Raw genomic sequence first — 22,173 nt, forward strand, 5'->3', positions numbered from 1 at the left:
AGAGAAAAGATTACTCATCCGTAAGACTTTTATGACTTCAGAAAAGCTGCATTTGTAAATAAAATGAGAATGAAAGCTGACTGGAGCGGGCGGGATATGGATTTATTCCCATAATGCAAGAAATTTTCTTTATTTGCTTGTTTCTGCTTCATTATAGAAGATACTATATAACAGGGGTGTCAGACTGCCAGCCTGTGGGCCGGATGTGTCATTCTGAAACTGTGCCCACTCCAGCTCCAGCAATGGGGGAAAAAGTCACGATACATCGTGACACGTCACATGACATTGCGAGTTTGACATCCTTGCTATATAATATAAAGATAAATGCTGTATCTCTTAAATGTTTCACAGCTTTTCCTCTCACACTTTCACTTTATATTATTACATATTTGTTTATTTTTACTAAAATATGGATATATTTAATTGAAAATGTAATAAAGGATATATATTATATCCTGCATAGTTCTAAAACTGCTAACAGTCATTTCCTGGTTCAGTTTTAATATGAAACCTAAAATAATTAAGATCTTGGTATTTGCATAGCAGCACAAAGGGATGGATAAAAGAATCATATGCATAGTTATAAACTTGCGTGTAGCCTACCATATAAATCCAAAATATACTTGCTTTTCAGTTAAAACATAGCATGGGAATTATGACATTATTTTCATTATAAGTATATATGTCATGAAACTGACCTACATTCCTAAACAAATAAGATTCCAGATGCATGTTTCAAATTATATTGATTCAATGATACATTACCTTGTTTTTGTTTTATGTCTGTATGTCATATTTTTAATTGTATTAGTATTATATATGATTTTATGTTTGTATAGGAAACAATGATAGCACATTCTTATGAATCCTGTTTATTGTTAAGGAACATTTTTTATTTCTTTAAAAATGCTTCAGTTCTTTTCTATGCTTTGTGTATAAAGATTATATTTATTGTAACTTGTTAATTGTACTCTAGCTGCAGATGCATATTTATTAAGCACTGTTGGGATGCAGTCCAATGCTAACATAGAACTAAATTTGATTGAATGTTTGGACTATAAAGTGCAGTACAAAACATTAGTCTGATACTATGCTTTCTTATTTAAAAAAATCCATTTTTCTTAGAAATAAAAAAGTTTATATTTAACTTAAATAGATTTTTATTATAGATCAACACACAAACAAAATTTGCAATCCAAACATTATTTCTAAAGAAATGCTAAATAGGAGCCTGTGTTTTAAAGGGTTGTTTAATCACACAATTCAATCTCTGTTTGTTATTTTAACATTTATATATAATTTTAATGCGTCTAGTAAGATCTTTAGTTTTGAAAGTGGACAGTTCAGTAACATTTAATTTCATTATTTTGTATAAGGCAATAAAATTTGAATATGCAAGATTACTCAAATTGGCCCAAGAAGACACACCACCTGAGCGTGATTATCGTTTGCATCATGCAATTGTATACTTCATCCAGAATCAGGCCCCAAAGAAAATAATTGAGCGAACATTGCTGGAGCAATTTGCAGATCACAATTTGAGCTTTGATGAAAGGTAACTGTGTACGGAGGCTTGCATGAAAAATATTTAAAGAAAGATCCTTAAGGAATATAAAACTGTATCTAACTATATTGGTGTAAATCAGTGTTTCCCAAACTTGACAATTTTAAGGCATGAGGACTTCAACTCCCAGAATTCCACAGCCAGAAGTCCACATGCCTTAAAATTGTCAAGTTTGGGAAACACTGGTGTAAATGGTTCAGATTTTTTTAAAAAAACATTCTGTAAAAATAGTTTTCTAATTCATAGTGATCCAGACTGTATTTCGTTACAAAATTTGAATATAGTTAATATTTCATTTATGCTAAATGTTAGTGAGATAAAGTGCATTATTAATACATTTTATTTGAATATTCCTTCCATGCCCCAGGAATATATATGAAACAATCATATGTATTCTTGGTAGAAAGAAATACTGTTTCATATTCAGTAATACTGAAAAGTTTAAGAAAAACTGTAATATCATACTGCAACTGTGTAGAAACAGTACTATAACTCCACCTTGTGACACTTCATTATGTTTGACTTAGTATAGAAGTAGTCTGGTGCACTTTTTAGGTAGAGTTATCCCACTTTATCTAAATGAAGCAAAGAAAAGTGTATGGTGTTCGCTTGATCACACAGTGGATATAAAAAGTAAATTATACACATCCCATTAAAATACCAGATTTTTGAGATGTAAAAAAAATCAGACAATTACTCTAGATTTTTTTCCAGCTTCAGTATAACTATATACTGTAACTGTACAACATAAAAGTTGTACAATTCAATTGAAAAACAAACTGAAATCTTTAACTATTAGTTCCCTCTCAGCTCTCAGAAGTAAGCAATTGTAAACCACTGTCAAAATTTTTGTCATAAAATCGCATTGTTTGTCCATATAGCTGCCAGAAGTCAAGCTGGCCCCACCCCCACATCAGAATACAGTTTTCAGTCTAAAGCCTTGCTCCCAATAGCAATAGCACTTACCACTTCATAGTGCTTTGCAGCACTCCCTAAGTGGTTTACAAAGTCATCATATTGCCCCCAACAATCTGAGTCCTCATTTTACCGACCTCAGAAGGATGGAAGGCTGAATCAACCTTGAGCTGGTTAGGACTGAACTCTTGGCAGTGGGCAGAAGTCAGTCAGCCAATAATTCTTATTTTGAAATAAATGTAGGGAGTAGCAGATATATCTGAAACGAAAGCTATCAATTCTTTCCCTGGAATATTACTCTCATGCTTGTTGCTCTGAAGCATGGCTAATATGATCTTCATTAATTCATGTTCTTTTACTTCCTAAGATGCCGTAATGTGATGAAAGTGGCTCAAGCCAAAATTCAAATGATAAAGCCAGATGAAGTCAACATGGAAGATTATGAGGTTAGGCTTCTACTTTGAAACTGGTTTAGTAAATTGTAAAGAAAAGTTGTGTTTTAACCTATAGAACAGGCAAAAGCTCCAGTACAGCCACAACTATTTTATAACCAATTGTTGGACATTTTTATAAAACTAGTGGATAGAGCTATATGGGCTTAATTATAAACCTGCTTGCAGTCATCTTTATGTGTAAAACAAGAATTAAAAAGGAATGGAAAACATATAAAAAAACTAAAGTCAGTAAATTGTGTTGTACTTAAAAAACTATTGCTTTTTCTCATTGATGTGAATAGCTGCAGAGTTTTTACAAATCTGCCTTAAGTAAGCAAGTGACATTAGTGAATTTAATATTTCTTTTTCTTTTTGTCATTTCTATGCAGTGGTGGCACCAAGAGTACAGAAATTTCAGAGATACAACAATATATCTCATGGTGGGGTTGGAATTTTTTCAAAAAAGGAAGTAAGAAAATGAAAAAACTGTTATTAAAATTAAAATTAATACAATATACTTGAAGGTATTATCTACTCCCAAGAAAAGATAACTATATTGAAACTTTATAAATACTGTATTAAATCTAGAAACTTTATAAGAGTACAAATTTTTCAGATTTTTCTCCATTACAACTAATCTTAATGGTGGAGGATTCCTACTGTAGACACAGTGTATCAGTTATACTCCTTAAAGAAGGATGAGGATGTATAAGTGAATACTATTCCAGAGCTTGCAAACTTTAATTTCTTCTATAAACAATGACCAATGAATTCTTTTTCTTCTTTTCTTTTTTTTTTTGTTTTCTATGACTTTTTTAAAAAAAAATTGGATTTGATTCATTGTGACCAATCAGGATTTATAACAGGAAGATATATGAAATATAATGTAAGATAAATTCTTAATTTAATTGAGTATTTGGATAAGAACAATCAGATTCCTGTGGCTTTTATATTTTATATTTTTAGACGTTGAGAAAACTTTTGATCAATTAGATTGGAAATACCTATTTTTATTGATAGAGAAAATGAATTTTGGAGATAAGTTTTTACATGCTCTCAAGGCTATATATCAGCAACAGTCTGCTCAAATCATTATCAATGGGGGATTGACAGATACTTTTAATATTGAAAAGGGAACAAGACAAGGATGTCCATTATCCCCATTGTTATTTGTTTTAAAAATGGAGATTTTATTAATTCAGATTCGAGAGTCAACGGTAATTAAGGGAATAAAAGTAAACAGGAATGAGTATAAATTGAGAGCTTTTGCAGATGATTTGGTTTTAACTTTAGCACAACCGACTCAAGTGGTTGGTCATTTGTTGGAACTCATATCTCAGTATGGGAAAGTTTCTGGCTTTAAAGTAAATAATAATAAGACTTTTTAAAAATTATACTTTAAGAAAATGGTTGTGAAAGAAATTGTTTTAAATATTGGAACAGAACCAAACCAAATATAAATAATATGTAAAAGGATAGAGAAGACTATAACAGAACAAATGTTCAGTTTTCATTCACAAAAATAGTAAAATGATTTAAAAGAAAGAAAGCTCAGGGTATTTAAAATTCAAATGATTCAGAAGCTTTTAAGGATCATTATACAATACTGTTTCTATGTCCCTAACACTGGTTGTTTTGCAAGTATGATTTCAGATACTGGTACTAAAAGAGAGAGAGAGAGAGAGAGAGAAATGATAAAATTTTGTATGATACTGCCATTGTGTGAAATTAGGCATATTATAGAATGCCTAGGAAATGTATAGAATGTCAGAAGTGGGAGTTCAAAGTATGAAACGCTTAATATTTCACACATTTCCTAGGCATTCTCTGCAATGCCAAAAGGCAAACTGGTAAAGTATAAAATACTGCTGGTAAAATACCATTCTAGCCTTCCTTGTTGCAATTAGTAGGTTGGTACTTATCTTTTTCTCTTATTTTTTTTATAAGAAAGTCCTGTTCTTAATTTTACATTTCTTCTCACATTTTCATAGGCATCTTTTCAATAAAGGAATAGGGTTAGGATTTGAATAACTCAAATAGTGCAAAATCAGAAAATGTGAACTGGCTCATAGAATTGCCAAGAGTTGGACATGGCTAAATGAATAACATCATTATCACCAACCCTAACCCTTTTCATGACTCTCTTTTCATACTTTGCTTAAATAGTTCTTGCCATTCTGCATAATGCAGAGGTTTTATATACAATGCCTAGGAAAAGTATATAGCATATTAAAACAACACAGACATTTCATACTTTGCCTAAAAATGTCACACATTCTATAGACTTCCTAGGCATTCTATACAATGCCAGCTTTTCACATATTACTGATAATATACATACTGTGAGCAGCCAAGACTAATCTTGATTAGCGCAGAGTGGAAATGGATGGGTGGATGGATGAATGGTTAGTCATACATAAGTTGTTCTCACTATAGTTTTCTTACAACATAAAAATTTAAGAAATCTTATTGCTTTATTCCAATGCTTTGTATATGTCTAACTATTGATTATATGATGATATACATTAGATGTATATACTTTATTAAAATTATTTTAATGGCATTTGAAAATACCTTTAATTTGTTTTCTAGTTTTAAAGAAGCTTTGTTATATCTTATATGTGCATATCACAAGAACAAAGAGCTATCATCAAATGGTTTGTATAGGGGACATGATGAAGAACTGATATCCCATTACAGAAGAGAATGTTTACTAGTAAGTAAAAATCATATCTGAGATTCCCATGATTCCAGTAGTGTAGACTTTTAATTTTTTTTAATAAAATCATAATCAGTTTAAAAATCCCTCTCGATAATTTTATCAAATTTAATGCTAGTCTTGCTACCGGTATTAATATGAGAGGATTGAACAAATTTAATTTGCTTTTTATTAAACTACTAAGTTCTGCTTTCAAAACAGAGTCAAGTAAGATCTATCATACTCATACAGCACAATACTATGAATTTTTGTTCAGAATTCACAACAAGTGATCTTATTGTCTATTTGGAAAAAGGAACAAGGGTGAGATAATGAAATATTTTTCAATAAACAAAATAAGCTCAGCTTTTTACTGTTTTAGGTAGATACGTAGCCCAAATGCCCATTGTTTAAATTCCCCATTAACTACCTTTTCTTGTACCTAATAGGTTTTGAGCTAATTTCCAATACTAATTTCCAATACTTGCACTTATTTAAGATAAGCCAGCAGAGCCAGAACTTCTGTTGAAGAGAGGAAATATTGTTAGAGCATGTTCTAATAGTTTTATTAATGGGGATGGGGATTACATAAATTATTTTAGGAGATCATGACACTACAAAGTTCAAGAATCCCTGGTTTTATTAATGATAATATGTTTCAGAAGACTTCTCATATATACAATCATGTTATTTGAGCTGTATTTTATTCTTTGTAAACAATGGAGTTATTACTTATTTTGAAATTGCATCTATACCTTTTTGCATGGGGAGAAAATTCTGTTTGAAAAACTGGATCTCTTTGGAGATATTTACTGTTTTGTGGTTGTTTTTTAATATTGCATGAAGAAATTAAATGAGTGTGCTGCTACACAGTTTGAGTCTGGAGATGATCAACAAGTAAATAAGGGATTGGAAATTATGAATGACCTTATCGTCCCTTGTCTACCATTATTGCTGGTGGATGAAACAGAGGAAAAGGATATTGTTGCTGTGGAAGATATGAGAAACAGGTGGTGTTCGTACCTTGGACAAGAAATGGAACGTAAGTTACTTCTGGATATATTTTTTAGATATACAGTATATAATAATTAACATGATTTATAATTAACTCAAATGAATTACATTTCCTGGATTTGCACATATCACTTGAAAGCAAAATATGTTGAATTTCTTTTCAGATAGGAGTAATTTAAAGATATCCTTAAAGTTAATGTATGGAAAATGGGGAGAGAAATTGGGTTGTTATAGTGAAAATGTTAACTATCAGATTGACCATAAACCATAAAGTTTGTTCTTTATACTTGTTATACTTGTTCTTTGTAATGCAATAATTCTTTTCATCCCAGATTTGCAGCCACAGGAAAGTAGTTTTATAACTGTAGGTAGAATCAGTCATCACAGAGAGATCTTGTAAGATGTTTTGCTTGTTTCTTCATAACAGAAAAAAAGAGTTCCAAAAACTATTTATTGGTAAATACTTTTTTTTCTTTACAGCTAACTTACAAGAAAAATTGACAGATTTTCTGCCAAAATTGCTAGATTGTTCTACAGAAATTAAAGGCTTCAATGACTCACCAAAATTACCTTCTTATTCCACCAATGAACTGTGTGAACGTTTTGCCCGGATCATGTTGTCACTCAGTCGAACTCCAGCTGATGGAAGATAAACACTGAAGACCTTCATTAAGCACACTGTATAAACTGTTTTTTTTTTATTCTTAATCCTTGCCTTCCTGTCACAGGATTTGCTTGTTGCTGCTATAGTTTTTAACTCTTTCATTTTAATAACTGTAAGAAAAGAAAGAGGACTGTACAGAAATTAGCCAAACTGCAGGCAATATTACTGAGAATCGCATGGTACTCAGTTCCTAGTCAGCCAGAATTTGTGCAACATTACAAGTCTGATTTATTTTGGCAAACTTGCTTTTTTGCCACTTACCTGTTACAGTATTATTTTACTTTTAACTTAAGATCCTTTACTTCATGAACAGTTTTCTGTTCAGTCTGGACTATTCTGTGACTCCATCAATTTTAAAGTGACCAGTGTAAAATACATTATACCTGGTAGCTTGTAAATTACATCAAAGAATAAAAAAGTTTTATTTATGGCTACTTTGGTTGCAAATGAATTATATTTTTTTAATGAGAAATTTATATTTGTGAATTACAAACTTACATTTTATATATGGTATATAGCATAATTGATTTATTGATATGATAACTAGTGCAGGCAGGCATAAGATCCTTGGAAAATTTGTTGGTGTTTAAACTATATGTTGAATGCTTAGCACACAGAAAAGTTTTAGGCATTTGGACTCCAGGGTTCTCAGCCTATCAAGTTGTAATTCTCTGGTGGTCATTGGCTTCCATTTCCAGAACCAAGTAGCTTTCTAAACTAATAAGCTACCCTGGTATTGGTCTTACCTGTCTACCTAGCTTATCTGAATCACACAGACTTTGCAGAATGCATGTTCTCAGTTCTTTAAATTGGAAGAATAATCATTGCACAAAGAACTTTAGGACTTTGATAGCAGACGCAAGTCAGAATAAGGGCAATAGAAATTACAGGTAGTCCTCAACTTAGAACAGTTCAAAGTTACAGCAGCATTGAAAAAAGTGACTTATGACAGTTTTCCCCATCCAATGGTCACATCAAGATTCAGATGCTTGGCAACTGACTCATTTATGATGAGGTCATGTGATCATGTTTTTGTGGCCTTCTGGCAAGCAAAGTCATTGGGGAAGCCAGATTCAATAAACAGCCATGTAACCAACTTAACAATTTCAGTGATTCATTTAACAACTGTGAAAAGAAAGGTTGTAAAATGGAGCGAAACCCATGTAACGATTGTTTCGCACTTAATAACAGGAATTTTGGGCTCGGTTGTGGTTTTAAGTTGAGGACTACCTGTACTGCTGTTTTCTATAATGTAGTTTCTATGTCCTCTGTATAAAAGTATGTGAAGGTAAATTGAACTTACCATTTAAGGGTTATTTACATTATTTCTCATGTGTTGCTAGAAATACATGGCTGACATATTAGAAAAACACAAATTGATAGGAATTTTTAAGATTATGAATTTACAAATATGAATAGTATAGTTAAACACTTTTCTATTAGTCATAATTTAAAACATTAAATTACACATATATAACTGCATTTGTTGCCAATTTTTCCTGTGCAAAAAATGTTTATTTACATTAAATAACACTAACAAAAAATCAGTGTATTGCTTTAATTTATAAGTGATTTATGTGATCAAGAGGTAACATTTTTATATTTCCTTGTAAGTCTCACGATTCCTTTGCAAATTACTTGTGCAGTGATTGGGTTATTATCAAATACATGCAAATAAACAAATTGAAATACTTCAGTAATCACCTAACCATTAGTTTTTTTCAATGTTAAGTCATTAAGCAAGGAAAACTAAATATCTGTGTTTTATAAGAAGTAGTGCAGAATATTTTGATAATGTATATCTATCCAAGACAACAACATGGCAACTTCAAATTTGAGGAATGAAACATCACGATTTCTTTATTTTTGCTGGTAACTTGTTTAATTTTTAGATGTCAATTTTATTTTTTATGAGATTTGATGATATGAAAAAGGTATATTGTAACAAATCAGGAAAAAAAATTATTTTATATATATCCTTATAAATTTATTCCATTCCCAGGATTCTGGGTGACTATACAAAGGGAAATTGTATTAAAACCAGTAAAATATAATAGACATTAAATAGGTCTATTGAATAAGACACAGAATCATTCTGTAACTATTCTTTTCTTTTCTCCATAAGAGTGCAAATCAACAAATAATATTTTCAAAATAAATAAAAAAAATTGGCCTACTTAATTTTTATAAAATTTGCTTACATCCTGTCACTTAAGATTAAGTCTGGGATGTGGAATTCTATAGATCGGGGGGTCAAAACTGTCGGCCCATGGGCTGGATGCGTCATGGCGAAACACGCCCACCCCATTGCTGGCAATAGAAAAAAGTTGCAATATGTCTCAACACGTCACATGACGTTGCAAGTTTGACCCCTCCTGCTTTAGATCCTTTTTACTATTTTGTATTTGCTAGTTTGTAGCTCTGTTCAAGATAGGTATTATTGCTATCCTAATTCAAGTGATCAGTAACAAATTCCTCATGGAAGAGGAGAAAAATAGATTTTTTTAAAAAAGTACTATGTTATCTCAACATTAGACTTTTCTTCTGGAATCACTAGTGCTTATTTGTTAAATATCTGTTAAAAATTCAGTGATAGATAAGCTGAACCAAAATGCTTTCTCTATTATTCAGTTCCCCATCCCTACCTGTCGTGATTTCTTAAAAATTTTAAATCCAAAAATCCATTTTAATGGACAATAACAGTGGTCTTTTGATGGTGTTCTTTTGAATTACATAATTCCTATTTGCTTTTGTTTTACTACTGTTAGATTAATGAATGAGTTCTTTATTGGATTATTTTTAATTGTCCATTTTCCATCTTATTTCAGTGAGAGACCTATTTTTTATATAGAAGAAAATAATTTTTTGACTTATTGAAAAAGGTCTTGACAGCCTTCGTTTTATCAATTTTCATTCATAGGAGTGAACAGCCCTAGATAATTTACAGCAGTCTTCAATTTAGCAACCATTTGAGATTATGATGCTATAAACAAAGTAGCTTTGCAAGCAATCCTTACATTTATGACCATCACAGCATCCTGCAGTCACGTGATTGTTATTTGTGTGCTTCACAATTGACTTGCAGAAAGCAGAGTTAATAGTAAAAGGGGAAATAAAATCACAAGTTGTATTCACATGATGTGTCACCTAACGATCACAACACTTTGTTTAACAACCGAAAGAGAAGTGAGGTTGTAGGCTTGTTACTATCACATGATTTTCTATCTAGTATCTGTAGTGCTTACTAATGGATTTTCCAATTGTCACTAAATAAGGACTACCTCTAGTAGTATTTTGTGCTGGAGAGAACTATTTAATCCCACTTTCAACTGATTATGGAAATAATACTTAGCAATTTTAAAGCTGAATCAGTTATGGTTTGTCTCCCACACAGCTTCTTTTTGTGCTTTCACTTCTGGCTCTGTTTCTGTCAAGATGGGAAAATAGTTTGGACATTTTTCATCACCATTGTCAAACTACCTTCACCAAACTCTTGTCTGAAAACCATAACCCTTTCTGTCAGCTATTTTGTTTAGCAAATCAGTTTGCTTCTGAATCTCGAACTACAAATTCTTCCTCAGTACAGAATTAACAGCCCATGCTGCCTAGTCTAATGAAGAGAAGAACTAGTGATGACATTATCAAAGAGAGATCCAACCTAGAACCAAAGAAAAATTTCCTGACATAACAATCAGTCGAGCCTTCAGAGGTTTTGTGTGCTCCATCACTAGAGGTTTTTAAGAAAAGATTGGACAAGGACAGAAGCAACCTAGAACTAAGGAGAAACTTCCTGACAGAACAATTAACCAGTGGAACAACCTGCCTCCAGAAGCGATGAACGCTCCAACACTGGAAGTTTTTAAGAAGAGACTGGGCAGCCATTTGTTTGAAATGGTATTATTATTATTATTATTATTATTATTATTATTATTATTATTATTACTACTACTACTACTACTACTACTACTACTACTACTACTACTACTAAGATTTTTTCCCAAAAAGGTTTTCTGCTTGGGCAGAGGGACTAGAAGATCTCCAAGATCCCTTTCAATTCTGTTGTTTTGTATAAAAACTACAAGAATGCACAATAGCTTCCTGCTCCATTAGTTAATTGTTCTACCATTTTAAATGTTGTATTCAACTGTTGTAATCAGGCATAGAACTCAGTATCTATGACACAGATACTTAATTTGGGTCCACAGATAAAAAAAAAACACTTTAAGTTTGAGATCATTGTATCATCTCAAATCCGTCAGAGAAGCTAATTTACCACACACGTGTAGCTTCAAAATGTTTGGAAGACCATGTTTTCTAACAGCTCCCTTTACACATTACTTCTCAGGAGGAAATAGATTGACAAAATCCCTAGATATGCCACTTAAAAAGCTTAAAGCAGCAGCTTCTCATGAGTTGGGTTGCTTTCCTGGTTCTTTGTAAAGAAGAGATAGGGTTCTTCAGGCCCAGAATGTAGAAGTACACAATCTATTTCAAACAATTTTAACTATGAAAAAAGCTATTTCAACTTTACCTCAATATTTTATCTATTTTGATATTAGAAAAAAACTTCCATTGAAATCTGAACAACTATATACTGTATTAGAAAGCAAGTTTCAGTACAGTAGATGGCTCAAATGACCATTTCACAAAAAGGGGAAGATTCTCACTAGGTGAAATGAAATCAGCTTCAGGGCAGAGCATCTCCACCCAGTTGTGAATGAAAACAATGCAATAAATACTTAAAAAATCAGAGTAGCCATTCTAATATTTAAAATCATAAAGTCTGAGTACAATTGTCTTAACTGCTGACTTTAGTAAATCCAATGCATATTAAATGGTGATATGTCCCATAGTTGGAACATAGTAGTAGAAAACCTACAGAGCTCTGTTAATAGCCATCTACCGCCTGATTTAATCTGAGAATCCAGTAAGTAACTGGCTTTCAATTCACATTATACAATGAATTTGACAGTGAGGTCTATGAACAATTGAAAGGATCACCTATGGGATCCCCCATATCTGTCCTGGTCGCAGAAGTCATCATGCAAAAAATAGAAGAAATCATCCTTCCACAAACAAACCCCAAGCTATGGGTATGTTATGTAGATGACACCTTCGTAATAATCAAGCAAACCAAATTGACCAAACCTACCAAAAAAATCAATATCTTCACAGACATCCGATTCATGATAGAAACAGAACAACCATCAACTGCCATTCCTGGACATCCTTGTAACCAGCACCACCAATGGCCAATTTCTAACATCCGTATTCAGAAAGACAAAACATACAGACCAAACCCTTAACTTCCACAGCAACCACCCTAAATGCCGTAAACAAAGCTATGTCAGAGCACTTTTCAGAAGAGCAGAATCCCATTGCAACACCACAGATCAGCCATAGCCAGATCAGCAGAACTGAGAAACTTGTACAGGGTCTTTAAGAGAAACGGATATCTACGAGGCTTCATCCGGAGATCCCTACACACAAACAACACAAACGCCCAAAACAACACAATAACTACAAGAACAGCAACAACCAAAGACAGCACGACCTCATAGTAGCTCACAAACCAGCCTCAACTTTCAGACGGACTCTCAAAATTAAAGAGCCAACAGAAAAATCAAAGATCAGGTGTCATATAACAAATCCAGTGCAACAACTGTGAAAACAACTGTGGGCTATATGTTCTTTTGAGAGCGGGCATCAGAATTTTTTTAATGTGTGCCAGTGTGTTCACAGAAAAATGACAATAAAAGTCTTCTTTAGACTACATATTATTTTCTTTGATTGTATACATTATATATTCTACATGATTTTTTATATTATCTTCCTTGATTGTTTCTATATACATTCCAAAATTATATTGGTTGAATTACATTGAGCAACTCTTGGCCTATATTTAGTGGTGGAAAATAATGCTTCAAATCTTTTCACTGGAGGAAGAGTGACATCCAGTGGCCATATACATAATTTCTAACCCTAGGAATTCAAGAAAATAATGTAATGCGTATCTATTGTGTTCGCACATCAATGAGTGATACAACAACTAAAATAAAATAAGTAAACTGCGGTGAACGACCTTGTTTTGCTTATCAGCTATTTTTGACATGATAGAGAAGTAACTTGGACATTTTCTTTCAACTTTCACAAGAATTGAGATTGGGATAAATAGGGCTGGTTAATGAGGAAACTGACTGTAGATGGATGGGGTTAGGATAAAACTAGCTTGGTTTTATGCATTAAATCTATTCAAGCCCATTTCCAATTTTTGTGACAACTTCCTATTACAAATAAAATTATGATCTTCCATTTATAGCTTTTATAATTATTTCAGTAGTTATCTTTTGTTGCTTAAAACACAAGGTTTTTGTTGATGCATTTAGAGCCCTGCTAGCTGTCTGCTTATGTGATTCCAGGCAGTTACTATATCTGAAAGTAGACAGTTGGTTATTACAACTGCTTTGATTTCATGGCCTGTTCCATTAAAGTAAATAATTTATAAATCAATGTGCTATTAACACCCATTTGTGAAAGTGAATTAAAATTTATGTAAATACCTCACTATAAATAATGGAATGAATATATATATATATAGGTCTTTGGTTGTTCGGGTTTTCTCCCGCGTAAAATTGGAAGTGTCTTGGCAACGTTTCGACCAAAGACCTATATACAAATACCCGCGAAAACCTCAGAAAACAAATATATATATATATATATATATATATATATATATATATATATATATATATATATATATATAATATATATATAATAAATTGTCACATTCTATTGAATTAAGATAGTGATTTTCACTAGTGGAAAATTACAATTCAACCTTAATATGTTTAAAACTGGTGCATTTTTATAGCCCCCTCTGGTCCGTTTACTTTATATCATTGTCATCAGAAAGTGTGATACAAAGCCTGGGCATTAGCAAAAATATAGTATTTAACTCCTAAGGTATTTCTTCCTATTTAGAAAAGAATGGCTGTTCAGTGAAAGGTAAAAATCAATGTATATCATATGAAGGAGAAGGCAAAAAGACTTCATACTTTTAGCATCATCACATAGCTGTGGCTTGCAATGTCGGTGTAAATGACTGTAAAAATGTTTATTATTTTGAATTCCTATCTCAGATTGTTTGAAGCTTAACAGAGCATTGAAAAACACACACAAAATATGAAAGAAATGAAGGAAAGCACTCCCTGAGGTAGAAGTCTAGTTTGTTATTTTATTATCTTAACATTTTTATTTATTTTTCTTATTTATTATGTTGTATGTTAAATGATAACGTAAAATACAATGACAATGCTCAAACCTCAAATACAAAATAAAAAATAGAAGCTACAAACTTCATGCACCCTCAAATGTCCCCTTAATTTATAACAAATTCCTGTGCAAGAAAATTTCTAAAAAATAGACAGCTCCTGAAAACATACCCATTACTGCCCAAGCAGCATTCTGGGTGGTTCCACATAAAGTACATTGCAGTAATCAAATCTTGATGTGAGTAAGGCATGAGTGATTGAGACATACAATACTTATTAGCCATTGATTCATAATTACTAAGGCATTGAGGGAAAAACTGAGCTATTCCCAGCTCCTGCTTGAATCTACTCTCTAAAAAGTTATACACAACAGACTTTCCCCTGTAAAAAACCTTCCTAGCCATATTTTTCAAATGATAAGCAAAATGTACAGACAGGTTTTCAGATTAGGATGTAGGAATTTGCCTTTCAGTCCTAGTCAGATTGAGGTCATCATTTTAGTTCAGATTCTCAACTCCATGTGAAAATGTGTCTTAAGTTAATTCCATTTTCTGTATTTTCAGAAATGTCCTTCCAAGTCATCACAGTGATGACAGGCATCCAGGTTTACTTAACAATTTAACCTGATTTGGAAACTATACTTTAGTTGGAAATTTGACTGAATCACCTAAGACTCTAATCTCAAAATTAAAGATAGTTATATCTTTATATGACTACTCTCAAACTACTTCATACAATAGGAGCATTCCCCATTTACATATGGACCAATCTTCCAGAAACTTTGTACCGTACTTCAGCTTCTATCAGCTTAATCACCATGGTAAAAAGCAATGGACTGTGATGTTGTTCAAATCTCTGGAGTTTATCGCAATATGAGAAATTGAAAATGGCAGGCATCTCACAGTTGATTGTTATATATTCTTAACGCAACTGAGAATATAGGCAAGGCAACACAACGTGGCAAAACCAATAAAAGCTATATATCACATTGAGTATGGTCGTAAAAGTAGGAATTTCACTTTTGTATCCTTTCCTTGATTATGGTAGAGAAATGGAAGAATGAAGAACATCTGTTTCTCTACATTAGCTGGAGGGGGGGAGTAAGGAATAGAATAGAGCTGGAGGAAACCTTGTAGGCCCTGAAAAATACCATTATTAAATGAATTTGTGCTGCTTAATTTAAACCTTATATAAGACAGTTAGAAATAGTTTTATAATATTTGAATGATATTTAATAGTATTTATCCTGCAATCAATATATTCCATTCTTCATATAAAAACTAGCCATTAGTATTAAAATTTTAGAATAAGTTATAAATGCAACGGTTGCTTTGGCTGAACACTATGCTCTGAATTACCTTTTTATGCTTCAAAAACAAGACTTCATTTTTTCCCCTTCACTATAAAATTCTGTTCATTGCTAATTGTTTTCAATTTCAGTGGTATATTTGGATTATTTTTAAATATATTGAAAGAACTATTGTGGGAAATCATATTAAATCTATTAAGTTAAACAAATCTAACTTTAAAAAGGCTGTAATTTATGTTAATCTACTCAAATTAAAAATATATTTATTATACATATTTCTTTACAGTTTAATGGAAATATCCATTCTAATAACCATTTGCAGATTTTACTGCCAATGTTTTATTGCTATGTAATACATTTAAATATTGATTTTCTTTAGCAATGGGCACTTATGAAATTGAAGGTGAAGCTTCATATGTCTTATTAAATATTGACAAGTTAAGGGCTCTATGCTTTTAAGAATGTGTGGAATGTTAAAAAAATGCTGTTTATAAGGATGCAGTCTGAAATACTGATGAAGAATGAAGTTGAATGAAGAAATCTGAACATTCTCTTTTTAAATTTTTCTACCATTTTATAATGTCTTCACATTACTAAATATGTAAAAGGGGCATTGTCTTACCTGAACGCCTTTTCTCAGCATGATGATGGAGAATCCACGGATGGGTTGTCTTAATCTATCTGCTCCAATTAGACTAAGTCTGAAATTTAGTACCGCCCCCTCTGTGCCAACTGCACCCCAGTTTTAGGCTAAGGCGATACCCAGACTTTAGTCCGACGCGTCTGAACAAATGGGGACCAGCTTCCGGTGGTGAGCAACGGTGATGGCGGCTACTTTCTAGCCGTCCTCCTGAGATGGTGTCAGATCTGCGGAGCACAGCGTACATCAGCTGGCCCGCGGTTCGAAATCCCCTTCCCGGGCGAAGGGAAAGGGTAGAGACTGCATGAATAGAGGTAGAACCTCTTAACCTTCCCTGGATTTTTTTTTTAGGGGGGTAGAAAGAGTGCTCCCTCGGAGTTCGTGCCTTCTCCGCCTCTCAGCTGTCTTTGTTTCTTCGGAAACAAAGTGAAACGCCGCTACCATCTCCGCACTTAAAGTTTTCTGGTGAGTGACTTTTAAAGCAGACAGAACTGTTTAAAGGATTTTTCTTAGAGTTAGAGATTTATTTCTTTTTTTATTTCTTTCTTAGCTTATGCTGATTCTTTTTTTGTGATTTTTTTTTCGAGCGGAAAGTGAGAGTGAAAGTAAAATGGTGCTTTGAAACTGTTGCTTTTTTTTTATCTCCGGAAAGAAAAGACGGACTGAATGAAATGTATACTTAGCATTGCTTTCTTTTTTCTTCTTCTTCTTTAAGTTTCTTTTTCTTTTTTCTTTTAAAGTGCTTTGGAAGTTCTTATTTTTATTGCATTTTTCCTGGTTTTTTTATTTGTAAAGATTTAAGCATTTTTTTTAAGAAGAAAGAAAGAGAGATTAACTTTAAAATGGCTTCAAAGAGACAACCAGCTTCCATAGTTTCTAAGGTGATTTCTTCTCCTGTTATTGCAACTGTTCAACAACAACTTAAAGTAACACCACCGGTGCAGCAACCTAAGGCTACATCTCCACCTTCTCCTCCCCCATCAGGTCCGTCTGCACAAGACATTAAAGATATAATGGCAAATGCTGTGTCTCAATTTAGGGAGGAAGTGAAGCAACTTCTGGAACAGAGCAAGTCTGAAAGTAAGGAGGAAATGAAGAAAGAAATGAAGCAGCTTTTTGAACAGAATAATACCATTTTGAGGCAAGATATAGTCACAGCTTTATCTGGATTGGCTTCTGTGGTCGTGAAGCTGGACTCTAGAGTGGAAGAAGTCGCAGAAAAAGTAGATTTTCTTGAGTATAAATTTCAAGATATGGAAAAAAAGGTGGAAACTTCACAAGATGATATTCTTATGTTTCAGTATAGACAGATGGAATATGCCCTGAGAATTAGGGGTCTTAAAGAAGATATGAATCAAGATTTGATGGAGATGGTAATCAATGATTTAGCTGTTGTTTTGAATATAGATAAAGATGAATTACATGGAGAAGTGGAAAAAATCTACAAAGTTAATTCTTGGATTGCAAAACAGAAGAATTTGCCAAGAGATGTGGTGATTTATTTTGCTAAGAAATCTCTGCGTAATCAGATCTTACAAGCTTTTTATAACAAGAGATTCCAGATTGCTGCCCAAGATATTATTATTTTAAAGGAAATCCCATCCAAAATTTTAAGAAGTAGAAAAGATTTTGCTTTTTTAGCAAATGAACTCAAAATAAGATTGATGCCATTTAGATGGGAGATTCCGATGGGTATTGTTTTGAGCCATGCGGGGACACGTTATAGACTTAATACGGTTGCTAAAGCTAAAGAATTTTACAACACGGTCCTGGGAGCAGGCTCATCTTCATCCATGACTCAGAGAGTCTTAAGTGACAAAGAGGTGGAACAGCAGTCTGAAGGACTAGGCTTGATGCCTGCTGGGCAGGTGGAATGGATGCGTCAAGCAGAAGTTAAAGAACAGAGAATGACTCGTGCAGCACATAAACGTAAGGAAAAGGAACAACAGAAGAAAGAAGCTAAAGAATCTTCTCATCAGATTGTTTCAATGCCGGTGGGAGGAGCAAGACCCAAAAGCTCTGCAACACATTCTTCAGTAGCAGACCTTGAGGGAATCTTCTCCAGGCTCCTGGTTGAGGGAGATGGCAAAGTTCCTAACCTGGAATGTTAACGGTTTAAATTTTCCTCAGAAGAGAAAGAAAATCTTTCACTACTTAAAGCAACATAATAATGACATTATTTGTTTGCAGGAAACTCATATCTTATTTAAAGATCAAAAATATTTAGCTAATCTCGCTTGGGATCTCATTTTGTATCTCCTGCCCCTGGAAAAAAAGGGGGTGTGGTAATTTATGTTAAGCAAAATCTACCAGCTTGTCTGGTAGAATCAGATCCTCAAGGAAGATATGTTATGATTGAACTTGGCTTATATGCTAAAAAAATACTTATAGTGGGACTGTATGCACCAAACCAGAAACAGGAACAATTTTATAGATTGCTACATCAGAAAATAACTCTGTTGGATTATAGGTCTGTGATATTAATGGGAGACTGGAATGGTGTTTTAGATACACAAAAGGACAAAAAAGGTTTTTCTACCTTTTTTAAACAGGCTAAACTACCTAAAGCTTTTTTTGATTTGAAAGAAGATTGGGAATTGAGAGACTATTGGCGTGAACGTAATCAAGAGGAAAGAGACTTCACCTTTTTCTCAGATAGACACCAATCTTTCTCAAGGATTGATTTTTTTTTTTTTTGATCACAACAGATTTATATAACAGGGGGAAGAATGTAAAAATTTTTCCTAGGTCATTGACAGATCATAGTCCAGTTTGGATGGAACTGGTTGTTGAGAAAGAGGAGAGGAGATCCTGGAGGTTGAATGAAAATTTATTTAAACAAGAAAAAAATGTTCAAAAATTAAAGGAATGTTTAAAGGACTATTTTGATTTAAATATGTATAAGGGAACATCAATGTCAATGGTATGGGATGCAAGTAAAGCTTTTATGCGTGGGATCGTGATAAAAATGAATATTTTTTATAGACAAAAGCAGACTCAGAAACGTAAAGAATTGGAAGATGAGATCAAATTAAAAGAGAAGCTTTTAATCTCAAATCCTTTAGATGAAAAGGTGAAAGGAGCCATAAAATTGTTAAAAACACAATTTAATATGTTGATAGCTGATCAAGCTGCAACTAATTTAATGTTTATGAAACAAAATACATTTTGTAATGCCAACAAGCCAGGAAGATGGTTGGCTTATCAGTTAAGAAAGAAACAGAGACACAGAGTCATAGATAAAATAAACTATAATGGTAAACTGGTTTATCAGAAAGAGTTGATTAAGAAATCTTTTTTAGAATATTATCAGAAATTATATAAGAGTACTAATGTACAAACTACAGATATAAATAATTATTTAAGTAAAGTTAACCTTCCTAAATTAACAGAAGATCAGAAAAAAGAGATTAATGGTTTAATTACCAATGAGGAAATTGTGACAGCTATTAAGCAGTTAAAATTAGGTAAAGCGCCGGGTATGGATGGTTTGACATCTATTTATTACAAAACTCTAGTAGAAGAGATGATCCAACCTTTATGTGAGCTTTTTAATAATATATTACAAGGTTTAGAGATTCCTCCGTCATGGCGCAATGCTTTTATATCTCTGATTCCAAAAGAGGATCAAGATCTTACCTTGCCTAAGAATTATAGGCCTATATCTCTCCTAAATGTGGATTATAAAATTTTTGCAAAAATTTTAGCTAATAGGCTTATGGGGGTCTTGCAACAGCTTATACATAAGGACCAATCGGGTTTTATAACTGGAAGGTATATGAAAAATAATGTTAGACAAATTATTAACTTATTAGAATATTTAGATAAAAACAACCAAGTCTCTGCAGGGCTGATATTTTTGGATGCCGAAAAAGCCTTTGACCAACTGAATTGGCAGTTTATGTTAAGTTTAATTAAGGAGATGAATTTTGGTCAAAACATATTACAAGCTTTATCCAATATATATCAAAAACAGACTACTCAACTTATTGTTAATGGGGGTTTGTCAGAGGTTTTCACAATAGAAAAAGGTACAAGACAGGGATGTCCATTATCTCCGTTATTGTTTGTTTTAACATTGGAAATTTTGTTGATTAAAATTCGGGAATTGCAAGAAATAAAAGGAATAGAAATCAATAAAAAAGAATATAAGTTAAGAGCTTTTGCAGATGACTTGGTTGTTACTTTGTCTCAACCTACTTACTCGGTAGTAAAATTATTACAATTGATTCATCAATATGGGTGTGTTTCGGGTTTTAAAATTAATAATAATGACTAAAATATTACCTAAAAATATGACTAATTGTGACAAACAGACCTTGGTTAAATTAACAGATTTTGAAGTTGTTGATAAGGTAAAATATTTGGGGGTCATATTATCTGTTTCTAATGCAAAATTGTACAAAAATAATTATGAAAAGTTGTGGATTGGGGTACAGAAGGATTTAAAGAATTGGGATAACTTACAGTTATCTCTTATGGGTAGAATTGCAGTTATCAAAATGAATGTTCTACCCAAATTTCTTTTTTTGTTTCAAATGTTACCTATCTTAAAGAATGAACTTAACTTAAATGAATGGCAGAAAGGTATTAACAAATTTATTTGGGCAGGGAAAAAACCAAGGGTAAAACTTAAAATTATGCAAGATTTTCGTGAGAGAGGTGGACTCAAGGTACCAAATTTGAAATTATATTATGATGCTGTGGTTTTAACACTGATTAGTGATTGGGTGAATTTAACAAATGTAGAAATACTCCATTTGGAGGGTTGGGATCTACTTTTTGGATGGCATGCCTATTTAATTTTTAATAAAAAAGTGGATCGGGTTTTTAAATCTCATATTATAAGGACTTCTTTGCTCAGGGTATGGAGGAAATATTATAAAAGTGACTTTAAAATACCATTATGGGCTATACCTTGGCATGCGATAGAGGGGATAAAGAGAGGAGTTAAGATGGATACGGTTTCCTATATACAACTACTTAGATGGGATGGTCAAAATTGGCAGTTAAAATCTTTGGAAGATCTAATACATGAAAATATTACTTATTCATGGTTTCAATATAGACAAATAGTGGAGAGATGGAAGATGGATCGTAATATGGGTTGGCTTAGAGAAGATGAAAATCTTTTTAAACAAGTAAGGGATCAAAGACCAACTCATATTAAGAGGGTTTATGGGGTTTTAGTGGAAATGGATTCAGAATCTGAATTAATCAAAGATTGTATGATTAAATGGGCACAAAATATTGGTGAACCAATCCCACTGGATACTTGGGAACTTATATGGGTGAGGAATGTTAAATTCACACAAGTGCAGAATTTAAGAGAGAATTTTTATAAAATGTTTTATAGATGGCACCTTGACCCACAAAAATTGTCTATTATGTACCCTGATCTACAGCCTAAATGTTGGAGATGTGGTTGTTTGGATGCTACCTATTATCATATTTGGTGGTCGTGTAAAAATATAAAAGCTTTCTGGATTAAGATATGGTGGAATATTCAAAGAATTTTTAGAAGGAGGGTAAAATTTACCCCGCAATTATTTTTATTAGGTATTGTTACGGATTGTGATGCTAAGGAAGTTATATTGATGTTAAATTTGATCACAGCCGCAAGCCTGTTAGTAGGACAATATTGGAAGAAGGAATCTTTGCCTA

The 22,173-nt window shown here is 32.7% G+C and overlaps 1 protein-coding gene across 6 annotated transcripts in view; it reads left to right on the top strand.

Annotated features, from left to right (window-relative positions):
* Positions 1-7,723, top strand: part of USP25 (ubiquitin specific peptidase 25) — a 61,539-nt gene extending 53,816 nt beyond the window's left edge. For all 6 annotated transcript variants that reach the window (XM_039337248.1, XM_039337250.1, XM_039337252.1 and 3 more), the window contains 6 exons: positions 1,377-1,555; positions 2,847-2,925; positions 3,303-3,382; positions 5,506-5,629; positions 6,458-6,653; positions 7,106-7,723. In XM_039337248.1, the coding sequence (XP_039193182.1) occupies positions 1,377-1,555; positions 2,847-2,925; positions 3,303-3,382; positions 5,506-5,629; positions 6,458-6,653; positions 7,106-7,278 (831 nt within the window). In that variant the 3' untranslated portion in view covers positions 7,279-7,723. The remainder of the gene's footprint in view (positions 1-1,376; positions 1,556-2,846; positions 2,926-3,302; positions 3,383-5,505; positions 5,630-6,457; positions 6,654-7,105) is intronic.
* The last annotated feature ends 14,450 nt before the right edge of the window (positions 7,724-22,173 follow it).

This window comes from Crotalus tigris, unplaced genomic scaffold (genome assembly GCF_016545835.1).
Source record: "Crotalus tigris isolate CLP2741 ecotype Arizona unplaced genomic scaffold, ASM1654583v1 scf7180000017672.2133156, whole genome shotgun sequence".
Taxonomy (NCBI): domain Eukaryota; kingdom Metazoa; phylum Chordata; class Lepidosauria; order Squamata; family Viperidae; genus Crotalus; species Crotalus tigris.